This window comes from Prionailurus bengalensis, chromosome X (genome assembly GCF_016509475.1).
Source record: "Prionailurus bengalensis isolate Pbe53 chromosome X, Fcat_Pben_1.1_paternal_pri, whole genome shotgun sequence".
Classification (NCBI taxonomy): Eukaryota; Metazoa; Chordata; class Mammalia; order Carnivora; family Felidae; genus Prionailurus; species Prionailurus bengalensis.
The window spans coordinates 128386139-128414010 of record NC_057361.1 but is presented as its reverse complement, the minus strand read 5'-3'; the positions used below and the strand labels follow the sequence as shown (position 1 = coordinate 128414010).

At 37.6% G+C, this 27872-nt stretch overlaps 1 protein-coding gene across 4 annotated transcripts in view; it reads right to left on the bottom strand.

The window, feature by feature from the left end:
- Positions 1-1063: 1063 nt before the first annotated feature.
- BRCC3 (BRCA1/BRCA2-containing complex subunit 3) overlaps positions 1064-27872 on the bottom strand; it is a 63702-nt gene continuing 36893 nt past the window's right edge. For 3 of the 4 annotated variants that reach the window (XM_043571342.1, XM_043571341.1, XM_043571343.1), the window contains 5 exons: positions 26808-26882; positions 7658-7789; positions 7189-7232; positions 4256-4424; positions 1064-2610 (listed from right to left, as the gene is read on the bottom strand). In XM_043571342.1, coding sequence (XP_043427277.1) covers positions 4273-4424; positions 7189-7232; positions 7658-7789; positions 26808-26882 — 403 coding nt within the window. In that variant the 3' untranslated portion in view covers positions 1064-2610; positions 4256-4272. The remainder of the gene's footprint in view (positions 2611-4255; positions 4425-7188; positions 7233-7657; positions 7790-26807; positions 26883-27872) is intronic. The other variant, XM_043571344.1, reaches the window with a different exon arrangement.

Sequence of the window (27872 nt, the reverse complement as noted above, 5' to 3'; positions counted from 1 at the left end):
TCGGTTGAGCGTCCGACTTCAGCTCAGGTCATGATCTCGCAGTCCGTGAGTTCGAGCCCCGCGTCGGGCTCTGGGCTGATGGCTCAGAGCCTGGAGCCTGTTTCAGATTCTGTGTCTCCCTCTCTCTCTGACCCTCCCCCGTTCATGCTCTGTCTCTCTCTGTGTCAAAAATAAATAAACGTTAAAAAAAATTAAAAAAAAAAGATGTCTATTCAGTTTCTGCTTTATGCAAAACGTTGTTCTGTTCACTGAGGTAAGAAACAAAGGAATATGGTTGAGATTGAAAACCAGGAGTCCAGATTTAGATATATTAAGAGATCCAGTGGAAATGGATTGAAGGCAGGTGGAAATGGAGATTTAGAGTTCACACAGAGGTCTGGATGGACACACGGATTTGTCTGTCAACTCCATATAGGTAAGCAACAATAGACAAGCCTATGAATGAACTTGAGAAGGAACAGCTAGAGGAGAGAAAAACAGAAAATAGCAGAAGCCAAGAGAGGTAGATTTCAAAGAAAAGTAGCTGTGTCAAGACTGGTAGGTTCATTAAGGGTATGGAAAGCATCTGCTGTCACTATGTGGAGGTCATTGGATAACTTCGGCAAGAGTGGTTTGAACGGAATGATATGGGCAGAGGTCATAACGCAATGAGCTGATGAATGAAGATGAGAAAACAGAGAGAGGAAGTGTCCATATTGTTCCCATCAGAATTTTGGCTGTGATTGAAAATAGATGATCTACTAACCAGAAGGGGATACAGAGTTGCAAAGTGAATGCAATATTTGGTGGAAAGTAAGCCCAATTAGTGAGAAAGTAATGATACACCATCTTTATATCACTGTTCCTTGTGCTGCTGAACACTTTTAAAGACTGAGCACTAACCTCAAGGAACGTTGGTGGTCATCTACTCCAACTTTATAAAATGAAAAAACTGAAACCCAGTAAAGGAAAGGGACATGTGCTCAACCTTGGCCTGTGAAAACATTCAAATCATTTTATTCCTCTTGGGTTTTCTTTTTATCACTCTTATCTTATTTCATAAATTAAGTACCATTCATCCTAGTTCCTTATTTAATACTTCTAACTTTTTATTTTGTAATAACTATAGATTTACAGGAAATTGTAAAAATAGTACAGTGCGTCCCATGTACCCTTCACCCAGTTTCCTCCAGTGGTTAAGATCTTACATGATTAGTACAACTTCAAAACGAGCATTATTGATGATGGTACAATACTGCTAACGAAACTATAGACCTTATTTGGTTTCATCAGAGTTTACATGCATTCATTTGTGGGTCTATGTAGTTTTAGCACGAATAATGTAATCAACACCATAATTAAGATACAGAATTATTTCATCGGCACAAAGGAACTCCCTATGTTGATCCCTTTTACAGTCGCACGTATCTCATACTTCCTCCAGTCCCTACCCTGGCAAACGTGAATCTGTTCCTCATTTCTATAGTTTTGTCATTTCAAGAATGCAGCCACAGAGTATGTGACATTTTCAAACTGGCTTCTTCATTCATCGTAATACCCTTGAGGTCCACCCAAGTTGTGTAGATCAATAGTCATCTGTTTTCTTCAATTGCAGGGCAGTATTCCATGGTACAGGTGCTTGCTTTAATCACTCACTCAGTTGCAAGACAGCTGGGTTGTCTCCAGTTTTTAGCTGTTAAATAAAGCTGCTAAGAACATTGGTGTACGAGTTTTTGTGCCAACATAGGGTCTCACTTCTGGGGGATGAATGTCCAGGAGTGCAATTGCTGGGCTGTATGACACATGTGTGTTTAACTTTGTTAGAAATTTCCAAACTCTTTTCTAGGGAAGCTGTACCATTTAACATTCCTACAAGTACTGTATGAGATATCTGGTTTGTATGCTCAACAGCATCTGGTATTTTTACTATTTCTTCTTCAGCCATTCTGATAAATGTGTAATTGTAATTCATTGTGGTTTTAATTTGCATTCCCTCATGACTAATGAAGTTGAAGATCTCTTCGTGTGCTTACCTGCCACCCACGTGTCCTCTTTAGTGAAATGTCTATTCGTGTCTTTTGCTCACTTTCTAAATGGATGGTTTTTTATTGTTGATTTTATATAGTCTAGATTGATTAGATATATTGTTTGCAAATAATTTCCTTCAATAATTTCCGCCTCTTAAATTTTTTACAGAGCAAAAGTGTTTCATTTTGATGAAGTCCAGTGTAGCAGTTCTTTCCTTTTAGGACTGTGCTTTTGTGGTGGAGGCCAAGAACTCATGATTTTTCTCTGATTGTTTTTTCCCTAAAAGATTTCTAGTTCTACATCTTTTATCTAAATCCATGATATTTTTTGAATTAATTTCTGTCTAAGGTGTGCAGCTTAGGTCAAAGTTCATTTTTTTGCCTATGGGTGTAAATCGCTCCAGCATAGCTTGTTGAAAAGACTATTTATCCTCACTCCATTGAATTGCTTTTACATGTTTGTCGAAATCAGTTGCACATATACCACACTGTCTTGATTACTGTAGCTTTATAGTAAGTCTGCAAGTCAGGTAATGTGAGTCTTCCAACTTCTTCAAAACTGATTTAGCTTAATTAATTTTATACCTGGATAATTTCATTTTTCCTACAAGGAAAGAAAAAAATAGAGAACTGTGGCTGTGGGAAATTACAGAAAATATGGCATTTACACTCCCTGTGCCCTACAGTAGTGGTTTTTAAACTTTAGTATGCTTGGGGCGCCTGGGTGGCGCAGTCGGTTAAGCGTCCGACTTCAGCCAGGTCACGATCTCGCGCTCCGTGAGTTCGAGCCCCGCGTCGGGCTCTGGGCTGATGGCTCAGAGCCTGGAGCCTGTTTCCGATTCTGTGTCTCCCTCTCTCTCTGCCCCTCGCCCGTTCATGCTCTGTCTCTCTCTGTCCCAAAAATAAATAAATGTTGAAAAAAAAAATTTTAAAAAAAAATAAAATAAACTTTAGTATGCCTTAGAATCAGCTGGGGCATTCACAGAGATTTCTAGGTTCCACCCCGAGAGATGAAGGCTGACCTCCAAGTGATTCACGTGCAGGTGGACTAAACCTTGAAATCTGAAACACAATAAGCTAGGGAGAAGCAAGAAGAAAAATAAAAAAACCAAAAACCAACCCTTTGCCACTATTGTTGAGATTGTTTTCTTTCTTCCCACTTCCTCCAATTCTCACTTTAATTTCAAGTATACAATAGGCTTGACTCTTTTCTGAAGACACGCTTATCATTTGTAGTTATACATAGAAAGAATAATGCAACAGAACTTGTTAAAACATGATTTTTGTTACATCATAAGTCCTGAGTGTTTCTGGAAAAACCTATTTATATCATAATGGCAGTTCCTAGGTAAATAGGATCTCTTCAGTAGGAATTTGCTTCAGAGTCAAATATGCTAGAACTCATCTATTTGGTTAGAACGGCACCCACATAGATTCAACCTTCGATAGGTATCTCAGAATGCCTAATATTCTAGAGATCAAGAAGGAAGACACAAGCCATATGGCTCTCAATGAAGGCTAAGAGTACAGGTAGGGCGCTAATGAGACACCTTCACTTCCCTCCATTAACTATAGTATATTCAGGGGCGCCTGGGTGGCTCAGTCGGTTGAGCGTCCGACTTAGGCTCAGGTCATGGTCTCGCAGTCTATGAGTTCGAGCCCTGCATTGGGCTCTATGCCGACAGCTTGGAGCTTGGAGCTTGGAGCCTGGAGCCTGCTTCGGATTCTGTGTCTCCCCCTCTCTCTGTCCCTCCCCCGCTCATGCTGTGTGTGTCTCTCTCTCTCTATCAAAAATAAATAAACATTAAAAAAAAGATTTAAAAAAAACTGTAGTATAGTCATTTACTTGTCCAACATGAGCATAACTCTCATAACTACAAGATTGAAACACAAAATGCTCTTCTGCCTTTAACTTATTCTAGGGATTGTGTCTAAAAATGAAAATAAAGACTTCAAAGCTAAGCAAGGGAAAAGTAAACATTTGAAATATACTTGGATATTTCCTTCCAAGATGTCCATGCCAATGTACCTTCCATAGCCTTTAAAAAAAACTTTACTACTGAAATCATCTTCGTATGCACTTTGTAGGCCAGTTACAGTGAAACTTTCAGGAAGACATCTTGTACTCAGTGCATTATTAACACCCTTCCACTGGGCTACAATAGGGGCTGCGCCACTGTCTGTCTACACACGAGGTGGGTTAATTTTCAGACCATGCTTAATATACAAATTGAAAAAACAAAATTTACCCCATTGGTCTCCTGGTTTATTCTAGAGAAGACAGTTCTTGCAAAAGCTCTTCCTTTTCTTGTTGCAACTCCTGCAAATGCTGTTGGTTTTGCTCCAGTCTGTCCTCCAGCCACTGCAGGAGAGGCCCACTGACTGCGGACATCTGGCTGCACAGGTTCTTGGTGAACACTTCAATGCAAGAAACGCACAGATGAGGGAACACTCTGCCACTAGGAGCCCCCCAACCACGAGCACACAAAGAAGGAGCTGGAGAAGGAAGTGGGACTAGCAGATGATCTCGGACACCTTCCTGAGTATGCCTGGATCCATAAGGTGGAGGGAAGCCTGGCCATGCAGAGAGCAGAAACTGGCTCTTTCCTCCCTCCTGCAGAAGGGCTAAGAACTACAGGTCTCTTTCCCCAGCCCCGGGCATTGGCATGGTGCAAATGACCAGTGACCCCGACTCCCAGAGAGCAACAACTCTGCCTTCTGCCACTTATTTTTCCACAAGCCCAGTAGGAAAATGGCTCCAATGTTTCATATATTTAAGAAATACATTAATTCAACTCACCTCAGAGCTACTCTTTAATTTTTTTTATTTCTTTAATATAATTTATTGTCAAGTTAGCTAACATGCAGTGTATACAGTGTAGAGCCACTCTTTTAAAATGATGACAACAGAGAGATGAAGAGTCAGGGAGCTCCCGTCATTCATGTTCAGCTTGATGGGGAGACAAGGATTCTATAGTCCTCTTTTTGAAACAAATTCTGCCTAATGGAAATATCTTTTTCTCCCTCATAACATATGACTTCTTGAAAATGACCAGTGTAAGACTGTGGGATGCATCTTCCCAGATATATGTATATAGTTCCATATAAATGGAACTATAAAGTATGCAGTATTTTGTGCAATGCTTCCTTCACTTGGCATAATTCCCTTGAGATTCATCCAGGTGGTATATGTCTCAGCAGTTCTCTTTGTTGTTGAGCAGTACTCCACTGTCTGGATGGATCACACTTTGTCTACCCACTGACAGACACTCGGGTGTCTCCACCTTTTGGCCATTGTGAATAATGTTACTATGAATACTTCCGTACAGGTTTTTCTTTGAACACCTGTTTTCAACTCTTTGGGGTCTATGTAGAACTGGTGGGATATGTCATCATCGTAACTGCCAAGCCCTTTAGGGGTGCCTGGCCGGCTCAGCCAGAAGACCCTGCGGCTCTTGATCTCAGGGTCATGAGTTTGAGCCCCGTGATGGGTGCAGAGATTACTTAATAATACATAAATAAATGAACTCAAAACAATTTTTTTAAAAAGCTTAAATACATCTGGAATTTACTTTTGTGTAGGATTTTAGGTAGGACTCTATTTTCTTCCAAATGTTAATAGAAAAATAGAAGCCCATGAAGATTAAGAATGTCTCTTGGTGGGGCGCCTGGGTGGCGCAGTCGGTTAGGCGTCCGACTTCAGCTCAGGTCACGATCTCGCGGTCCGTGGGTTCGAGCCCCGCGTCAGGCTCTGGGCTGATGGCTCAGAGCCTGGAGCCTGTTTCCGGTTCTGTGTCTCCCTCTCTCTCTGCCCCTCCCCCGTTCATGCTCTGCCTCTCTCTGTCCCAAAAATAAATAAACGTTAAAAAAAAAAAAAAGAATGTCTCTTGGATATATATATATATATATATATATATATATAATAAAAAATGTACAAGGGCACCTGGGTGGCTCAGTCGGTTAAGCATCCACTTCGGTCAGGTCATGATCTGTGTCTCCCTCTCTCTCTGCTCCTCCCCTGCTCATACTCTGTCTCTCTCTCTCTCTCTCAAAAATAAATAAACATTAAAAGATTACAAAAAAAGAATGTCTCTTCTGTTTGTCACTGAGCCCCAGTGCCTAGAACAGTGCCTAGCTGAAAGCAGGTGCTCATATGTTTCTTGAATGAACTAACAAACAAGTGAACTTGCCCAACACTATTTAGTAAATAATCCATCCTTTCTTACTGATTTGAAGTGATAGATTTATTAAATATAAATTTTTATATACACATGGGCCCAATTCTGGGCTCTATTCAGTTCTACTGATTTAATTGTTCATTTTTTATAAGTTTTAAATTACTGCAGCTTTAGAGTATGGCTACATATCATATATTGCCAACTTTTAGCTCTTTGTCATGTTTTACCTCCAGATAGAAATGATGGGACAGATATGCTGAGTCATCTCTTCTTTTCCTCTAAAAGTAACGGCCTCACCTTCTTCCCCACTGTTGACTTTGACAGTCGCTGGGGAAGACTACACAGAATGGCCTCAAAGACGAGGAATGGAAGGGTAGGAGCGTATGCTGGAGAAAAGTGATTTAGTACGTATATTGTACTGAGTTTCTGTTCCTTGGCCTTGTGTAGGAATTCCTTCTGTGTTCACTGACATAAAACGATTTCCTCTTTCATACCCTCCCTTCTATCTGTCTCTCCATCTCTTTCAACTCCCACCATAGGCTAGTAGTGGTGTGCTGGAACCAGTTTAGATCAGCTCATGAGAGCCATCCGTTGAAATTTCAGGAAGTCTGCAAGCTGGTTGAAGCCACATTAGTTATTTGAAATCAACCATGGTAGGGGTATTACACCATGGAAACTGGCAAACACAAAAACTCAGGGCCCTTCCCCCTCCCTGAGAGCTGGGGTTAAACATACACCAGCACACCACCTAGGAAAATGATCATAAAGCTTGTTCCAGTCTTTCTTCCAGCCTTATTCTAGTTGTATATATAGTAAACGGTCCACAGGGTCCTAAAGAAAAATTGGGAGTAGGATTAAGGAACGGCAAAACTCTTGAAAAAGGAAATTCAAGGAGAACTTGTACCTATCACTTCAAGCACTTAACACTAAATTTGTCCTGTCAGCTGAGTATTTAGGGATCACTGTCTGTGTTCTAAAAAAACAAACAAACAAACAAGCCTTACCTGAGCCGTTATGGATCTTGGTTACTGAGTCCAGATGCGTAAGGCTAAAGGGATAAAATAGTTTAGGTCAGTAGCAAAGCAGCACTGAAAGGAAAACAAAGTGGTCATGGACAATATAACAAGTGATAAACTGCACCAGAACTTTGCCAGTTGGATTAGATGAATATGTATAATTTAAATCACATTACAGTTAAATTTTGCATTATTTTGGGATCTGGTTTTCTTCAGAACTTCAAGATAATTCAAAGAGATAATATTAAATTACTGTCTCTCACTTCATATAGTACACATTTATTGGGAAAGACCCAGTGCTTGGCAACAGAGCTACTAAGATGTTGCAGTTTATCTTTTTTAACAACCAAAAAGTGCCTTTGCCCTTGAAGGGTTCAAAGTGCAGCAGGAAAGCAACGAATGTTAAACAGATTGTTAACACACTTTCTCACAGATGACAGAGGAGGGAAGACTCTACCTGTGGATCCTCCTATATGCGTCCTGCTCCTCTTGGCACAGGATCTTGGGCAGCTCGACTGCTGATTCAAGGCATACTTTCCCAATGGTCACATGAGGCACAATATGGATTGGGATTTCAATCCTCTCATACCTGCAAGACAATCAGTTCAGGTCAGTTTTGTTTCCAGCTTTATTTTGGTGTAATTGACAAAAAGGAATTACATACATTGAAGGTGTAGAAATTGATATTTTGACATTGATATTTTGAGTAAAATGATCACGACACTTAAGCTAATTAACATATCCATCACCTCACATAGTTACCATTCTTTTTGTGTGTATGTGGTAAGAATACTTAAGATCTACCTTCTTAGAAAATATCAAGTATACAACACAGTATTGTTAACTATACTCAGCATGTTGTGCATTCGATCTCCAGAACTCATTCATACTGAAACTTTGTACCCTTTGACCAACACTTCCTCATTTTCCCCTGCACCACTCCTGCCATAGCAACCACCATTGTACTCTCAACTCAATGAGTTTGGCTATTTTTATTTATTTCAATTCATCCATTGACAGAACTTAAGGTTGCTTATGTATCTGGTCTACTGTGAATAATACTGCAATGAATATTGGAGTGCAGATATCATTTTGAGACCCATATTTTATTTTCTTTGGATATATACCAAGAAGGGGGTTAGTTTTTAATGCCGAGTTGTCATAATCAGTTTTCTATAGTCCTAATAGAAATTTTGGGATACGCTGTACTCAAAGATTAGACATTCTTGTCATTCATTTAGTAGCGCAACATCAAAGGGGACTGAGTTCTAACTGAGCTCATCTGGGGAGCAAATTAGAAGCACATTTGCAGAGTCAATATTCTCTATTCTCCTAGAAAACCTGGAGCCCTTTCATAAACTTAATGGAGGACTTGGGAGCACAAGGGGAAAAGGGGACTATCTAATTAATGCTGTTTTTTGTTGAGAAGTTGCCAGTGGGGTTGAACACCTTGATCACAAAGCCTGGGGAAAAGTAACTGCGGACTCTTCAATGATTCCATCAGATTCATTATGTAAATTGGATTACTCATATAAATGCTCATTTGTTCTAACTCAGTGTTCACCAGTGGCCCTCACTTCCCATTCTCTCCCCTGGGAGGGAAATAGGTAAGAAATTCATAAATACTTGTATTTTCATACTAGAACAGGAGAAACAAACATGCTTGTTACTGAGGTCAACTAATCTACCTCTAACCTACTTCTCACCCCAAATACGCCTAAACTCCACCTAATGGTGGGTTCAGTGGAGCATCCGGGTTGAGGGCCGCTGGCACTGTGAGGCCTCACTGGCACATGGCAGAGCAGCAGCATAAGATCTAGCCCTCCTCTCTCTCTTTCGCATCCAGCAGGATGTGTCTGGGCTCTATACCATAATATAGGTAGGACCCAAATAATGGAGAATTACAAGCACCCCTCCTCACATCCAAGTAGCTGCTTTTGGTCTGCAGAAGGCCCTTTGCAGTAATACACATGACTATTATTTTTTTTATAAGTATGTATGTATGTATGTATGTATGTATTTTAATGTTTACTTCTTGAAAGAGAGAAACAGAGTGCAAGCTGGGGAGAGGCAGAGAGAGAGAGAGAGAGAGAGAGAGAGAGAGAGAGAGAGAGGGAGGGAGGGAGACACAGAATCCGAAGCAGGCCCCAGGCTCTGAGCTCTCCGCACAGAGCACGACATGGAGCTCAAACCCACAGACCGCAAGACCATGACCTGAGCTGAAGTCAGATGCTTAACTGACTGAGCCACCAGGTGCCCCTTTATTTATTTATTTTGAGAGAGACAGGGAGAGAGAGTGCAAGCAAGGGAGGGGCAGAGGGAGACGGATTGGGAGAATCCCAAGCAAGCTCCTCACTGTCAGGACAGGACCCGACACAAGGCTTCAACTCACGAACCGTGAGATCATGACCTGAGCCAAAATCAAGAGTCAGACACTTAACTGACTGAGCCACCCTGGTGCCCCACAGTGACTGTTACTACTGATGATTCCAAACACCTGGAAGAAGTCAGCCTCCTGTTGCCATAAGGCTATTTAGTAGGGTTTCCTACTGAGTTTGTCAGGACTAAGAGCAGAAATGGGACTGGACACACATTTCCATAAACTCCTATTGGAAATGGCTCGAGCCTCTGTCAGTTCACTCAAAACTACAACCCCGCAACCTATGGAGGCAGAGATGCAAAGCTTAGGGCAGAGATCCTGCTTCTGCTAATGAACTGCAGTTGGCCATGGAACAGCAGGGGTCTAAGCTCCACAGGAAGTAGATTTTGTACAGTGCAGGACTGTGACTGTATTTTCTCTTCCTTATGATTTTCTCAATAACATTCTCTCTTCTGTAGCTTACTTTTTTGTAAGAACACAGTGTATAACACATATACCATACAAAACATGTGTTAATTAGTTTATGTTACTGTATTAAGGCTTCTGGTCAGTAGTGAGTTATTAGTAGTGAAGTTTGTGGACAGTCCAACAGTTCTATGTGGGTTTCTTACCACACAGGGAGTCGGCACCGCTAATCCTTCTGCTGTTTACGGGTCAACTGTAATAGCTGGAATAGTTATTCCCAGTATTCCTGTTGAGAGCAGCTACAAGAACTGGGCCAAATAAAATGGCACCTATCGCTATGTGTTGCAACTTCATAGGAACATTTACTTTGTGAAAATTCTTGGAACTGATCTGTGTCGCAGATGCATGGGTGTCTTCACTTTGTGAAAACTTATTGAGCTGGACATTAAAATTAGTGCACTTTTCTATATGCATTTCACTTCAACTGAAAAGCTAAAATCAACCAAGCAAATTAAGTTTCTGACAGGTCAGAACATATTAAAATACTAGTGTGGAAGTCTACTGCCGAAGGGATTGTTCAACAATTATTTTCTGAGCACCAGGCGTACAGTGACAAAAGGCAAGCCTTTGTTTCAAGGATCTTACAATGTTATTAGAGAGATTAAATACTAAAATAAAATGTTGTAAGTATTATGATAAAGGAAATATAGTGTCCTACTTAGTTCTGAGAAGGAATACTTAGCTTGGGTGGTACTAGCTAACATAATCAAGGAGGGAAAAGGAAAAAAACACAGATATACAAAATATGACAAGGAGGAGGTAACTATTAAAATAGGAGAGATGAGGGGCGCCTGGGTGGCGCAGTCGGTTAAGCGTCCGACTTCAGCCAGGTCACGATCTCGCGGTCCGTGAGTTCGAGCCCCGCGTCGGGCTCTGGGCTGATGGCTCAGAGCCTGGAGCCTGTTTCCGATTCTGTGTCTCCCTCTCTCTCTGCCCCTCCCCCGTTCATGCTCTGTCTCTCTCTGTCCCAAAAATAAATAAACGTTGAAAAAAAAATTAAAAAAAAAATAAAATAAAATAGGAGAGATGTAAAATACCATAGGAGACTACCCAGCAGATCGATCTCTCTGCAAATAAATTTGAAAACAAGACAAAATGGATAGTTTCATGGGAAAATACAATTTACCAAAATTGACCTCACTAAGTAGTAAAAGGGGAACAGATTCTGCAGGCAGCGTGGGCATAGATATGACCGGGAGAGACTCTAGCTAGGGAAACAGGCAAACCATGAACAGCTTCCAGTTTGGGGCTTTTTTTCTGAGGGCATTAGGGAGCAGGACCATTTCAAATAGGCTACATCGTAGATACCAGATTGGAGGGAAGGAAGACTGGAGCACAATGGGTGGGTGAAATGGAAACTAAAAGGAGTTTTTAAAAAATAATGAAAATGAAAATACTACTATCCCAGCATCTGTGGGATATATTTAAAGCAGAGATCAGTGGAAAATCATAGCCTTAAGCACTTATATATCAATGAAGGACCAAAAATATATTAATTAACCCCTAAACGCCAATTACTAAGATAAAACACAATAAAATAACTGAAGTAAAATATAAAGGAAGGGGAAAATGAAAGCTACAAGAAAAATTAATGCGATTGGGAGGAAAAAAACAAATTAATATAAAGAATGATTGTTTTGAGAAAATTAACAAAATAGACACACTACTAGCTAACATAATCAAGGAGGGAAAAGGAGAAAATACAAATATACAAAATATGAAATGACAAGGAGGAGGTAACTATTAAAATAGGAGAGATGTAAAATACCATAGGAGACTACCCGGCAGATCGATCTCTCTGCAAATAAATTTGAAAACAAGACAAAATGGATCGTTTCATGGGAAAATACAATTTACCAAAATTGACCTCATTAGGAAAGAAAACATAAACAGACCAATTCCCATAGCAAACAGAGAAATATACCAAGGGAATACCTACCACCCCCCAAATAAAAGACCCTGCTGCTTTCTTTGGGGAATATTCAAACAATACATTGTCCTCAATGCTACGTACATTGCACAAGAGCCTAAAAAAATGAAAGAAAAGTCCAAACAATTCTTGGGGAGCAAGTACAATATGGATGACTAAACCTGACTCAAGCAGTACCAAAAATTCAAAAAAGCTAAACTTATGATTACTTATGCAAACATACTAAGCAAAATATCAGTGAGCAAAGCCTGATATCACATTAAGGCAATTCAACAGGATATTTTTTCAGAAGCCAAGCTTGGTTCAACGGTAGGAAATCTATTAATACATCATATTAAGAGATCTGAAGAAAATATTAATTGCCTCCATAGATACTGAAAAAATTAACAAAATTCAACACTCAATCCTGATTACAACACAGAATAAAAGACAAAAGTAGGAATGTATCCTTTTTTTTTTTGAGAGAGAGAGAGAGTGTGTGTGAGCAGGTGATAGGGGCAGAGGTAGAGAGAGCCCAATGTGGGGCTTGATCCCACGATCCTCGGATCATGACCTGAGGTGAAATCAAGAGTCAGGTGCTCAACTGACTGAGCCACTCAGGCACCCCAGGAATGTATACTTACTTACTATGAAAAAGTATGTTAACCTTAGTCCTGAATACCATCTTACTTAAGAGTGAGATGCCACAGGGATTTCCACAAGGATCAGAAACAAAGCACAAGTGCTTACTACTTCCACTACTATTTAAATGTTGTAAAGTAGATGTTAGTCAATACAGTTACACATAAGAAATCAATTACAAGTACAGAAATTGAAGAAGTGAAGCTATTTTTACTTACAGATGAAATATGATATTTATCTAGAAGTCTCCAAAAAACCAAAGGTAAAATTAACTCAAAGAATAAAGGAATTCAGGAAGGTAAAATTTATATACAGAAATAATAGTCGTCAAATATACAAACAATAAAAAGAGTGGCAATGGAAAAAACAAATGCAAAAAAAGAATCTCATGTATACCCAACTTCCTTCCCATCTCTGACCCTCCAACATGCTGTTTCCTCTACCTGGAGTTTCCCCCGCCTCCCCCGCCATTTTTAGTTAGCTAACTTTTACTCATCCATCAGAAAACAGCTTAAGAATGCTTTCTTTAAACACCACACCATTTTACTTACATGTAGAACCTAAAAAACAAAATAAGTGAACAAAACTAATAGATGCAGAAAACAGAGTGGTAATTGTCAAAGAGGAAGGGGTAGGGGGATGGGCAAAATGAATGAAGGGGATCAAGAGGTACAGACCTCAAGTTATAAAATAAACAAGCCCTGGGGATGCAATGTACAGCATGGTGACTATAGTCAATAATACTGAATTGCATATTTGGAAGTTGCTAAGAGAGTTGATCTTGAAAGTTCTCATGACAAGAAAAATAATTTTTGTAACTGTGTGGTGAGGGTTGGTAACTAGACTTATTGTGGTGACCATATCACAGTGTATACAAATATTGAATCATTGTGTTGCATACCTGAAACTAACATAATGTTATATGTCAATTATATCTTAGTAAAGAATAAAAAGAATGCTTTCTTCAGCAAAAACTTCCTTGACTGTTCAGCAACAAATTAAGTATGTAATTGTCTTTTTTCTCTTTCCTTATTTTTCCAAATTTATTGAGATATAATTGATATATAATATTGTGTAAGTTTAAGGTATACGAGGCGTTGATTTGATACACTTATACACTGCAAAATAATTATCAACACAGAGTTAGCTAACACCTCCATTACATCACATAATTACCATTCCTCTTTTTTTGGTGAGAATGTTTAAGCTCTTTTACAAGTCCTGATGCCCAGGCATCATTCTTTACCTATGATACAGATCACAGTCTCTGGGGGAGGAACCCAGACATCCAGAGCAAGTGTGTGTGTGTGTGTGTGTGTGTGTGTGTGTGTGTGTGCGCGCGCGCGCGCACGCACAAAATTTTTTATAGCAGTTTTAGGTTCAGGGCAAAATGGAGAGGAAGGTGCAGAGATGTCCCCACACAGGCACAGCCTCCCCCATTAGCAACATCCTACACCAGAGTGGTACCTTTGTAATAACTGGTAAGCCTACAGTGACTTATCAATATCACACGAAGTCCACAGTTTACATTAGGACTCACTCTTGGTGTACATTCTGTGGGTTTTCACAAATGTATAATGGCATATACCCCATTATAATATCATACAGAATAATTTCGCTGCCCTAAAAGTCCTCTTTTCTCCCTAACCCCTGGCAATCTTTTTACTGTTTCTATAGCTTTTCCTCTTATAGCATGTCCTATAGTTGGAATTGTGTAGTATGTAGCCTTTTTGGATAGGCTCAGTGTATTTTTTAAACTACTTGGGTGATTCCAGTGCTCAGCCAAGTTTGGGAATGAGTGGTTTAACTCCTTTTTCTTTCTCCATACCTTCCAATCTACTCAGTCCAAATGTTCCTTAATTTTTGGTGACAAAGTATTCCTTAGAGTTGCAGAAGCCTATTAACTTTTCCTTAGAAAGGAAAAAAAAAATAAGGTGAGGTACATGAGTTTTTTTGCTAACAATAAAAAAGCTAAAAGAGAAAAGCTGGTAAGCAAAGTGCTTTCTGGCTAGATACGAAACCTCAAAGGGACAATTAGTGAAATTAACGATACCTGGCATTCATATAAAATTACTAGGCATAGGAAAAAGCAGAAAAATGTGACCCATAAACAAGAAAAAATAAGTCAACAGAAACAGAGTTAAAAATATCAAAGATGAAATAATTAGCGGACAAGCATCTTAAAATAACCATTATAACTATATATATACATATTTATATGTATAACTATATATATGTATAACTGTATATATGTATATATGTCTGTATAACTATGTATATATACATATCTATATGTCTGTCTACATGACACTTTTTTAAATTTCTTGAAAAGATAATCAATTGTTTAAAGTAAAACGAAATAACAACATATTATGTTTTTATAACATACAAACAAGTAAAATCTATGTGTTGTGTACATTAGCACAAAAACCAGGAGAGAAGTGGATGTATAGTGTTCCAAGGTTCTTAAAACTTCATGTGAACTACTATAATACCACTTGAAGGCAGACTGCGATAAGTAAAAATATGTAAACCAGCGGTTTTTCACCAGAGATGGTTTTCCCCTTCAGGAAACATCTGGCAATGTCTGGAAACATTTCTTATTGCTACAACTGAGGAGGTGCTCCTGGCATCTAGCAGGTAAAGGCCTGGGATGCTACTGCCCAACACCCTAAAATATACAGGAGTCCCACCACCACTACAGTTATCCCACCCAATATGTCAATGGTGATGATGTGCTATATTCCCTAAAGCAAGCACTGAAGTAACATAACAAAAAATTATAGCTAATAGACCTAAAAAGGGGATAAAATTAAATCATAAAAATTACTCAATCCAAAAGAAGGCAAAAGAGGAAAAGGTGAACATAAATCAGATAAGACAAATAAAAAACAAACAGCAAGATGGTAAGGAAGACCCAACTATATGCTAACTACAAGAATTACACTTTAAATTTAAAGACAAAAATAAGCTAAAAGTAAAAAGACAAAACGTGCTAACAATACTCAAAAGAGAGTAGGTATAGCTATATTAATATCAGACAAAGTTGATTTTGGAGCAAAGAATATTAACAGGGATGGAGAAGGTAATTTCATAATGACAAGAAGGTGAATTCATAAAAAATACATAACAGTCCTAAACATGTATACACCTAATGACAGAGCTTAAGAAGATATTAATAAAAAACTGATAGAACTATGATAACAGACTGATCCACAATTATAGCTGGAGGGTTCAAAAACCTTCTCTCAAAAATTGATAGAAGAGTAGACACAAATATCAGTAAGGATAAAGACTTGAAAAACACTATAAAACAACTTGATCTAATTGATATTTATAGGCACACTTCACCCAACAGTAGAACAACTTTTCAAATACACACAGAAAGTTTACCTATAGACCATATTCTGGGCCATAACACATTCTCAATAATTTTTAAAGGATTCAAGTCACATAAAGTATTTTCTTCTGAACACAGTGGAATTAAATTGGAAATCAACAACAGAAAGATATGGAAATACCAAAGTATTTAGAAGCTACATAACATACTTCTAAATAACCTCCGGATCCAGAGATAAAATACTTAAGAAAAAGGATCAAAAATGAAGAATGCAATAAATGAGATTTGAAACAGGCCTGATGCATTGTGCAGCAGTCTGGAAAAAGCAGAGTAACAGATTAGTGAGATAGAAGAGAAAATAATGGAAGATAATGAAGCTGAACAAAAGAGAGAAAGAATTATGGAACATGAGAATAGACTTAGGGACCTCAGTGACTCCATTGAATGTAATAACATTCATAATAAATTCATATTATAGAAATCCCAGAAGAAGAGATAGAAAAGGGGGCAGAACATTTATTTCAAGAAATAACAACAGAAAACTTCCCTAATCTGAGGAAGGAAACAAACATCCAGATCCAGAGGCACAGAGAACTCCCACCAAAATCAACAAAAGCAGGCCAATACCAAGACATATTGTAATTAAATTTGTAAAATATAATGATAATGAAAAAAAACCCTTAAAAGCAGCAAGACAAAAGAAGTCCTTAACTTAAGGGAAAACCCATAATGGTAGCTGCAGATTTCTCAACAGAAACTGGGCAAGCCAGAAGAGAGTGGCATGATACACTCAAAGTACTGAATGGGAAAAACCTGCAGCCAAAAATACTCTATCCAGCAAGGTGGTCATTCAGAATAGGAGAGATAGCTTCCCAGACAAACAAAAACTAAAGGAGTTCATGACAACTAAACCAACCCTATAAGAAATATTAAAGGGGATTCTTTGAGTTGAAATGAAAGACCAAAAGTGAGAGTATTAAAAGTAAAAAATAGAAAAGCTGTAACAATAAGTATTTCTCCAAAAATGGGAGTCATAAAATGAAAGTATTAAAATATGACACCATAAACCTAAAACATGGGGGGTACAGGAGTAACTTAAGCAACCATCAACTTAACATAGACTGTAACATTCAGAAGATGTTATATACAAACCTATTGGTAACCACAAGTCAAAAATCAGTAATAGCTATGCAAAGAATAAAGAGAAAGGAATCTAAGATATCACTAAAGAAAGCTAACAAAACATGAAAGGGAGCAAGAGAAGAAATGATCAGGGAAAAACTACAAAAACCACCACAAAACAAGTAAGAAAATGGCACCTAAATACATATCAAGAAAACCTTTGGAAAAGACCACAGATACATGGAGGCTAAATAACCTGCTATTAAACAATGAATGGCTCAACCAGAAAATCAGTCAATACAGGGCTACCTCAAGAAGTAAGGAAAATCTCAAACAAGCTAAGCTTACACCTAAAGGAGCTAGAAAAAGAACAACAAACGAAGCCTAAAGCCAGCAGAAGGAAGAAAACGATAAAGAATAGAACAGAAATAAATGAGACAGAAACTGAAAAAAAAAAATAGAAAAGATCAATGAAACCAGGAACTGTTTCTTTGAAAAAATTAATAAAATTGATAAACCTCTAGCCAGACTTATCAAAAAGAAAGGAGAAAGGACCCAAATAAATAAGATCACAAATAAAAGAAGAGAAATAACAACGCACAGCATACAAATATTAACAATTATAAGAGAATACTATGGAAAACTATATGCCAACAAATTGGACAACCTGAAAGAAATGGATAAATTCCTAGAAACCTATAAACTATCAAAACTGAAACAGGAGGAAATAGAAAACTTTAACAGACCCATAACCAGCAAAGAAATCGAATCAGTAATAACAAATCTCCCAAGACACAAAAGTCCAGGATCAGATACCTAGACAGGCAATTTCTACCAAAGATTTAAAGAAGAGTTAATACCTATTCTTCTCAAACTATTCCAAAAAATAGAAATGGAATAAAAGCTTCCAAATTCATTCTGTGAGGCCAGTATTACCCTAATACCAAAACCAGACAAAGATCCCATTAATGGAATACTACTCAGCCATGAGAAAGAATGAAATCCTACCATCTGCAACAATGTGGATGGAACTGGAGGGTATTATGCTAAGTGAAATGTCAGTCAGAGAAAGACAGATAGCATGTTTTCACTCACATGTGGAATCTGAGAAACTTAACAGAAGACCACGGGGGAAGGAGAGGGGGGAAAAAGTACAGAGAGAGAGGCAAACCATAAGAGACTATTAAATACACAGAACAAACTGAGTGTTGATGTGGGGGGGAGCAAGGGGAGAGGAACAAGAGGGGTTGGGCATTGGGGAGGGCACTTGTTGGGATAAGCACTGGGTGTTGTATGTAAGCGATGAATCATGGGAATCTACTCCCAAAGCCAAGAGCACACTGTATACACTGTATGATAGCTAATTTGACAATGAATTATATTTAAAAAAAAGAATGATAATGAATATAGATGCAAAACTTCTCAATAAAATATTAGCAAACCAAATCCAACACTACATTAAAAAATCATTCATCACGATCAAGTGGGATATATTCCTGGGCTGCAAGGGTGGTTCAATATTCACAAATCTATCAACATGATACACCACATTAGTAACAGAAAGGATAACAACCACATGATCATTTCAATAGATGCACAAAAAGCATCTGACAAAGTACAACATCCATTGATGATGAAAACCCTCAAAAAATTAGGTTTAGAGGAAACATACCTCAACATAATAAAGGCCATATAAGAAAAAACCCACATATAATATCATCCTCAATGGGAAAACCTGAGAGCTTTCTTCTATGGTCAGGAACAAGACAGGGATGTCCACCCTCACCACTGCTATTTAACATAGTACCAGAATTCCTAGCCATTGCACTAAAACAACACAAAGAAATAAAAGGCACCCAATTTGGCAAGGAAGAAATAAAACTTTCACTATTTGCAGACAACATGACACTCTATATAGAAAACCCGAAAGACTCCACCAGAAAAGTGCTAGAACTGATATACGAATTCAGTGAAGTCACAGGATACAAAATCAACGTACAAAAATCTGTTACATTTCTATGCACCAATAATGAAGTAGCAGAAAGAGTAATTAAGGAATCAATCCTATCTATCTATCTATCTATCTATCTACCTATCTATCTATTTCTTAGAGAGAGGGGAGCACACAAGTGGTAAAAAGGAGCAGAGGGAGAGTGAAAGAGAATTCCAAGTAGGTTCCACGCTGAGCATGAAGCCCAATGCAGGACTTGATCCCACAACCCTGGGATCATGATCTGAGCCAAAATCAAGAGTTGAATGCTCAACCGACTGAGGCACCCAGGCACCCCAGAATCAATACCATTTACAATTACACCAATAATAATAAGATACCTAGGAATAAGCCTAGCCTAATCAAAGAGGTGAAAGACCTGTACTCTGAAAACTATAAAACACTGATGAAAGAAACTGAAGATATCACAAAGACCTGAAAAGACATTCCACACTTATGGATAAGAAGAATACTGTTAAAATGTCTATAATACCCAAAGCAATCTACACATTTCATGCAATCTTTACCAAAATACCAATAGCATTTTTCACAGAGCTAGAACAAACCATCCTAAAATTTGTATGGAACCACAAAAGACCACAAATAACCAAAGCAACCTTGAAAAAGAAAAGCAAAGCTGGAGGCATCACAATTCCAGACTTCAAGTTATATCACAAAGCTGTAGTGATTAAGACAATAAGGTACTGGCAAAAAAATAGACACATAGATCAATATAACAGAACATAAAACCCAGATATGAACTGACAACTATATGGTCAATTAATCTTTGACAAAGCAAGAAAGAATATCCAATGGAAAAAAGACAGTCACTTCAACAACTGGTGTTGGGAAAATTGGGCAGCAACATGCAGAAGAATGAACCTGGACCACTTTCTCACACCATACACAAAAATAAATTCAAAATGGATGAAAGACCTAAATGTGAGACAGGAAACCATCAAAATCCTAGAGAACACAGGCAGTAACTTCTTTGACATCAGCCATAGCAACTTCTTACTAGATATGTCCCCTGAGGCAAGGGAGACTAAAGCAAAAATAAACTATTAGGACTTCATGAAACTAAAATACTTCTGCACAGCAAAGGAAACAATTAACAAAACTAAAAGGCGACCTATGGAATGGGAGAAGATATTTGCAAATGACATATGTGATAAAGGATTAGTATCTAAAATATAAAGAACTTATAAAACTCAACACCCAATAAATGAATAATCCAATTAAAAATGGGCAGAAGACATGAATACACATTTTCCAAAGAAGACATCCAGATGGCCAACAGACACGTGAAAAGATGCTCAACATCACTGATCATCAGGGAAATACAAATCGCAACTACAATGAGATATCATCTCACATCTGTCAGAAGGGCTAAAATCAACAACACAAGAAACAATAGGTGTTGGCAAGGATGTGGAGAAAGAGGAACCCTCTTGTACTGTTGGTGGGAATACAAACTGGTGCCTCCACTGTGGAAAGCAGTATGGAGGTTCCTCAAAAAGTTACAAATTAGAACTACTTTATTATCTACCAATTGCACTACTAAGTGTTCACCCAATGAATACAAACATACAAATACAAAGGGCGTCATGACTCCAATGTTTACAGCAGCATTATCTACAATAGCCAAAATATAGAAAGAGCCCAAGTGTCCATTAACTGATGAATGAAGAAGAAATGGTATGTGTGTGTGTGTGTGTTGTATGTGTATATGTGTGTATATATATGTATATACACACATACACACACACACATATACAAACAATGGAATATTACTTGACCATAAAAAAAGAATGAAATCTTGCCATGTGCAATGACATGGATGGAGCTAGAGAGTATAATGCTAAGCTAAATAAGTCAGTCAGAGAAAGACAAATACCATATGATTTCACTCATATGTGGAATTTAAGAAACAAATGAGGAAAGGGAAAAAAAGAGAGAAACCAAGAAACAGATTCTTAACTATAGAAAAGGAACTGATGGTCACCAGAAGAGATGGGTGGGGAATGGTAAAATAGGAGAAGGGGATCACGGGGTGCACTTGTGGTGATGAGCACCAGGTGTTGTACAGAAGTGTTGAATCACTGTATTGCACACCTGAAACTAATATTATACTGCATGTTAAATAACTGGAATTTAAATAAAAACTTGAAAAAATAAAATAAGGAAAAAAATCTCACTGAAAATATGCCAAAAAAAGAAAAAAAAGAGAAGAAATTGTGCAATAGTGGACTTCCTTGCCTTGGTCCTGCTCTGGCTATGACTGCAGCCCCGCTGTATTACTGTTCCCACATACCTTTAGTTTTAGCCTTCCTGAATCTTTGTATTTTGTTTGACTCTTGTTTGGCGCATAGAGTTGGTTTTGACTTTAGTATCTAATTTTAAAACCATTTTCTTTAATAGACAAGTTCATCTAATTATGAGATAAATAAGTCCTGGGGATGTAATGTGGAACATGATGACTACAGTTAGCAATACTGTATCATAGGGGCACCTGGGTGGCTCAGTCAGTTGAGTGTCGGACTCTTGATTTTGGCTCAGGTCATGATCCCACAGTTCATTGGATCAAGCCCCACATCAGACTCTGCACTGACAGCTAGAGCCTGCTTGGGATTTTCCCTCTCTCCTCTCTCCCTCCGCCCCTCTTCCCCACTTGCTCGCTCTCTCTCTCTCTCTCTCTCTCTCTCTCTCTCGTTCTCTAAAACAAACAAAAACGATACTGTATTATATGTTTGAAAGTTACTAAGAGAGTACATCTTAAAAGTTCTCATCACACATACAAAAGAAACAATTTGTAACTATGCAAGGTGGCCAATGTTAACTGAACTTGTGCCAATTATTTTGCAATATTTACATGTATCAAATCATTATGCTCTATACCTGAAACTTATACAATGTTCTGCTGTTTATATCTCAATAAAACAGAAAACTACCTAAATAAATAACCTGTGGATTAATCAGGAAGTCAAAAAGGAAAAATACAAAATGTTTTTAACTGAATAAAAATGAAAACACAGTAAGATTTGTGGGATACAACTAAAGGAATACTTGGAAATTTACACAAATTTATATAGAAAAAAAGAAAATAGATCTCAAATAAACTCAGCTTCCATCCACCTTAAAAAAATAGAAAAAAGAACAAGTGAAGCTCAAAGTAAGTGAAAAGAAGGTGCCCGTGGCTCAGCTGGTTAAGCATCTAACTTCAGCTCAGGTCATGATCTTGCAGTATGTGTGTCCGAGTCCTGCATCAGGTGAGTTTGAGCCCTGCTTTGGGTGAACATGAGCTTCACTTTTCTTTCTCTCTCTCTCTCTGCCCCTCATGTGATTCTCTCCCTCTCCCTCTCTTACTCCACCCTCGCTTACTTGCACTTTCTCTCTCAATTAAAAAAAAAAAAAAGTAAGCAAAAATAAGGAAATAACATATCAGAGTTGACATAAATGGAACAGTACACAGAAAAACAGAGAAAACCAATGAAACCAAAGGTTATTCTTTGACATATCCAGTAAAATTATTGCACTTCTAGCCAGATTTATCAGAAAAAAGAAACAAATTACCAATATAGTAATGAGAGAGACATTACTATGATTTTACAGATAATAACCAATAAAAGATATTATCATAACAACTTTATACCAATAAATTCAACCACTTAGATGAAATAAGTCCTTTGAAAGACACAAATTACCAAACCTTATTCAAGAAGAACTATATAATCTGAATAGCCCTATATCTATTAAATAAATCAAATTGGTAGTTAAAAATCTTCCCACAGTGAATACTCCAGGCCCAGAAGGTTTGACTGGTGAATTCTACTAAAAATGAAGAAAGAATATCAATTCTACAAAAACTCTTGCATTAAATTGAAAAGCAGGCAATACTGCTGAACTCTCCTTCTGAAGTCAGGATTTCTCTGCTGCCAAAGCCAGAGAAAGACTCTACAAGAAAACTACAAACTAATATCTCTCATGTATGTAAAATTGTGAACAAAATTTTAGCAAATCAAATCTAGCAGTACATAAAATGGATCATTCATCACAAATGATGGAGTTTTTCCCAGGAATGCGAAGTTGGTTTAGCAATCAAAACAATCAGTCAATGTAATTCATCAATATTAACAGACTAAAAAAGAAAACCACTATAGATACAAATAGGCATTGGATAAAATGCAACATTTATTACTGAAGAAAAAGAGAACTCTCAATAAACTAGGAATAGAAGGAAACCTCCTCAAATCAGTAAGGGAAAAAAACCTTCAGGTAACATCATACTTAACAGTAGAAGACTGAATGATTTCCCCAAAGATCAGGAACAGAGCTACCATGACTGCTCTCACCAGTTGTATTCAGCAGTTTATTAGAGGTTCCAATGAGTACAGTAAGGTAAGAAAAATAAACAGAAGGCATCTAGATTAGAAAGGAAGAAGTAAAAACTGCCTTTATTCACAGATGAAAATCTATGTGGGTAATCCAATGGACTGTTCAAATAGGGTACTAAAATTAACAAATAAGTTTAGCAAGGTAGGATATAAAGTCAATATACAAAATCAATTGTATTTTTATATAGTAGCAATGAAGAATAGGAAATTGAAATTAAAACAATAGTATTTACAATAGGATAAAGATATGAAATGTGTACGGATAAATCTGACAAAAGATATGCAAGACTTGTATGCTGAAACCTACAAAGCATTGTTGAGAAAATTAAAGACCTAAAATAAGCGGAGACATATGCCATGTTCATAGATTGGAACACTCAATATTATTAAGGTGTCAATTCTCCCCAAAATGATCAATATTCAATATAATCCCAGTCAAAAATATAAGCAGGTTGTTTTGGAAAATAGTCTAGCAATTTCTTAGAAAGTTAAATATGCATGTACCATATAATTCAGCCAGTGTGCTCCTAAGTATCTCCCTAAGGGAAGAGAAAGCACATATCCACACAAAGACTTGTACACAGAAGTTCAAAGTAGCTTTATTTGTAGTAAACCAAGACTGCAATTAACTCAAATATCTATCAGCAAGCAAAGGGATAAACAAATTGTGCTACTATTTATATAATTTAATACTTTTCTGTAATAAAAGGTGTAAACTATTGATACATGCTATAACATGGATGAATCCTAAAATAATTCTGGTGTATGAAATGAGACAGACAAAAAAGAGTACATATTCTATGATTCTATACATATGTATATTTTCCCATAGAAAATGCAGACTACTCTATAGTGACCACAGATCAGGGTTTCCTGGGGTTGGAGGAGGGACAGGGAGTGATGAGAGGGAGGAATTACAAAGGGACCCGAAGAACATTTTGAGGGTGATGGATATTTTCATTATCTTGATTGTGGTGATGGTATAAACAAGTGTGCACATGTGAAAACTTATCAAATTATATACTTTTTTGCTTTTTTGATCTTTACATCATTTTATTTTTTAAATATAATTTATTGGCAAATTGGCAAATTATATACTTTAAATGTGTGTAGTTTATTGTATGTCAATTATACGTCAATAAAGCTGTTAAAAAATAAAAGGAACCCGGGCTCCTTGGAGGAATGCTGAATCCAGAGCTGAATCCGGGAAAGAACAAGAGGAAGGTGGAACATCTTCTTGTGCCAGAAAATCAAGTAGTACTCAAAGAATAAGAATATGGCAAAAGAACATGGGAGGAGCTTCCACTGGTTGATTCTGAAACAATGTGTGCCTCAAAATAGCTAATGATAATAATGGATTAGAACCCATTGAATAAAATAAAGAATACAGATACACACATGAATATAAATAAATAAATGAGGGACGCCTGGGTGGCTCAGCCGGCTAAGCGCCTGACTTCGGCTTAGGTCATGATCTCATGGTTTGTGAGTTTGAGCTCTGCATCGGGCTCTCTGCTGTCAGCGCAGAGCCCACTTTTCTGTCCACCTCTGTCTGCCTCTCCCCTGCTTGCACGCACATGCACATACTCTCCCTCTCTAAAATAAATAAGCCTTAAAAATTTTTTAATAAATAGGGGCGCCTGGGTGGCTCAGTCGGTTAAGCGTCCGACTTCAGCTCAGGTCACGATCTCACGGTCCGTGAGTTCGAGCCCCGCGTCAGGCTCTGGGCTGACGGCTCAGAGCCTGGAGCCTGCTTCCGATTCTGTGTCTCCCTCTCTCTCTGCCCCCCCCCCCCGTTCATGCTCTGTCTCTCTCTGTCTCAAAAATAAATAAACGTTAAAAAAATTAAAAAACAAAAATTTTTTAATAAATAAATGATTAAATAAACAGATGGGCAGGGAAAGCCCTTCCTGAGAGTAGAATGCCATCTGGTAAATGTAAAAGGAATGATGGAATTAGAACATTGCTTTTGAGAACCATCTTAGTAATAAATAATTTAGGAAAGAATCATTGATGAATGGTAAAAGTCCCCACAATACACTTACTCATTTCAAAGGGAAGAATAGTAACCTTATAGTGGAAAAGCCTCATAGACACTACCTTAAGCATCTGGTCAAAGTTGAAACCACCAATAATGGCACAAATTGATAGCATGTGCCTCTTGATACAAATCACTGAGAAGAAGACAACATCCCTTCTGTGGTGTTATTGCCAAAAGTGCTTAATCTGAAGTTTATTTTGATAAAATGTAAACAAACCCAAAATGAGGGACATTTTCCAAAATAACTGGCCTACAATCTTCAAAAATACAATGTTCACAGAAGGCAAAAGAATTGTTTCCGACCAAAGGAGACTCCAGGTCATGATAATTACATGCAGTGTGTGAAGCTGCATCTGGACCAAAATAAAGTGGTCTTTTCCTGCTATAAGGAATGTTATTAGGAAAACTGGTAAAATTTGAATACTATCTGTGGATTAGGTAATAGTATTGTATGAAGTTTAATGTCCTGAAACTATTTTATTTTTTTTTTATGTAAGAAAATGTACCAGTTCTTTAGGAAATGTCAATCATGTGTGTAACTTAGCTCTCACATGGTTCAGGAAAAACCACCCATAGGTATAAAGAAAAAAAATAATAATGAAATATGATAAAATTTTGATATTTGAGGAATCTGTGTAAAGGGTACACAGGAATCCTTTGTACTATTCTTGCAACTTCTCCGTAAATTTGAAATTATTTTAAAAAACGAATGTTAAAAAACATTAAGAGTAATAACTAAAAGAATCAAAGCAGTCAATACAACTTCTAAAACAGAAAAAACAGAAAACTCACTCAGTGTCACAAATGGTAGGAAACATAAAAAGAATTAAACAGAAAGCATGGCAAACAGAAGACAAAAATGTAATTGCAGGAACACTGCCACATGTATCAGCCACGATAATAAAGTGAATGCATTACACTCACCTATTAACAGACAGATGCTCTCATTGTTTAAAACCAAGTAACTCAAGATCTTGCTATATTCTATTTATAAGGAACATACCTGAAACAAAATAACTGAGGAAGGTTGACAATAAAAGTTATAAAAGGAAAATGCTAGTAACAAGAACTACAACATGCAACAGGCAGTGGCAGAGACTGCTGACTGACTAATCCAAAATGTCCAGTGTCACCTTCCTCCTTGGTAACAGAATGCCCATTTTTAGCCAAGGCAAAGTTACCTGATGGGCCTCCCTGGTAGCTTAGGTGTGACTGCTTCACTAAGTTCTGCCAATGAGAAGGAGATGGAATTGTTTTCTGGGACTTCTGAGGTCACTTATTAGAAATTGGCTGAGCTAGGATGGGCCCCTTTTTGCCCTCCTACCTTTCCTCTTCCTTCTGGCCCTCAATGGAGATGTGCTGGCTGGAACTCCAGAAGTCTCGTGGACCATGAGGGGACCTTAGGATGGAAACCATATACCAAGATGGTGAAGCAGAAGGTAGGAGCCTGGGTCCCTGATGACATCATAGAGCCCTGGAATACTTATGTCCAGACTTCTACTCAAGAAATAAATAATCTTTCTTGTTTAAACTGTTATTTATTATTTCCCTAAAAGATTTAGTTCAACCTAAACCTGACAGGAACAATAATATTCTCTAGAAAGCATGCATAAATAAATGCACAAATGGGCAAAGAAGGCTATTACATATTTTATGAAGGAAAACACAACAGGATCATATAATAGTTATGAACCTTTATATGCTCTTTATGCAATAACAACACAGCCTCAAAATACCTAAAGCTAACCCTGACTAAAATATACAAGTGGATGGGAAATTTATATACATCTGTCTCAGATATGTATAATCAAAAGCACAAACTATGAGAAAGGATATAAGGATCACTACAACATAACTTAACCAGCTTATTCTAACAAGGATATAAGGGACTGAGACCCAAAAGACAATACACGTATTTTTTGATCCCTATGAAAAAGTCACAAAAATTGGCCATGTTTTAAGTTAGCAGTCCAGCAAACTTTTTATGACAAGTCCAGATAGTAAATTTTTTAAGCTGCATAGGCCACAGAGTCTCTATCCCAACCACTCAGCAGTGCAGTTGTAACCAGTAAACAAATGAGTGTAGCTGTGTTCCGATAAAACTTAATTTACAAAATAGGCACCAGGCCCATGTGGCCTACAGGCTGTCATCTGTGAACCTCTTTTCTAGGTAACAAAGGAAATATCACAAAATTTCCATAAAGCCAATATCACACAGGCCACAGTTATAATAATGTGTTAAAAATTAAAGTAATAGCAAAAACAAAAAAACAAAAAAACAAAAAACCTCCTAAACTGACAAATCTGGAAATTTTTAAATGCACTTCTAAATAACTCTTAGGTTGAAGAGAAAATAACGACTGGAAACACAAATCAGAAGTAAAAAAAC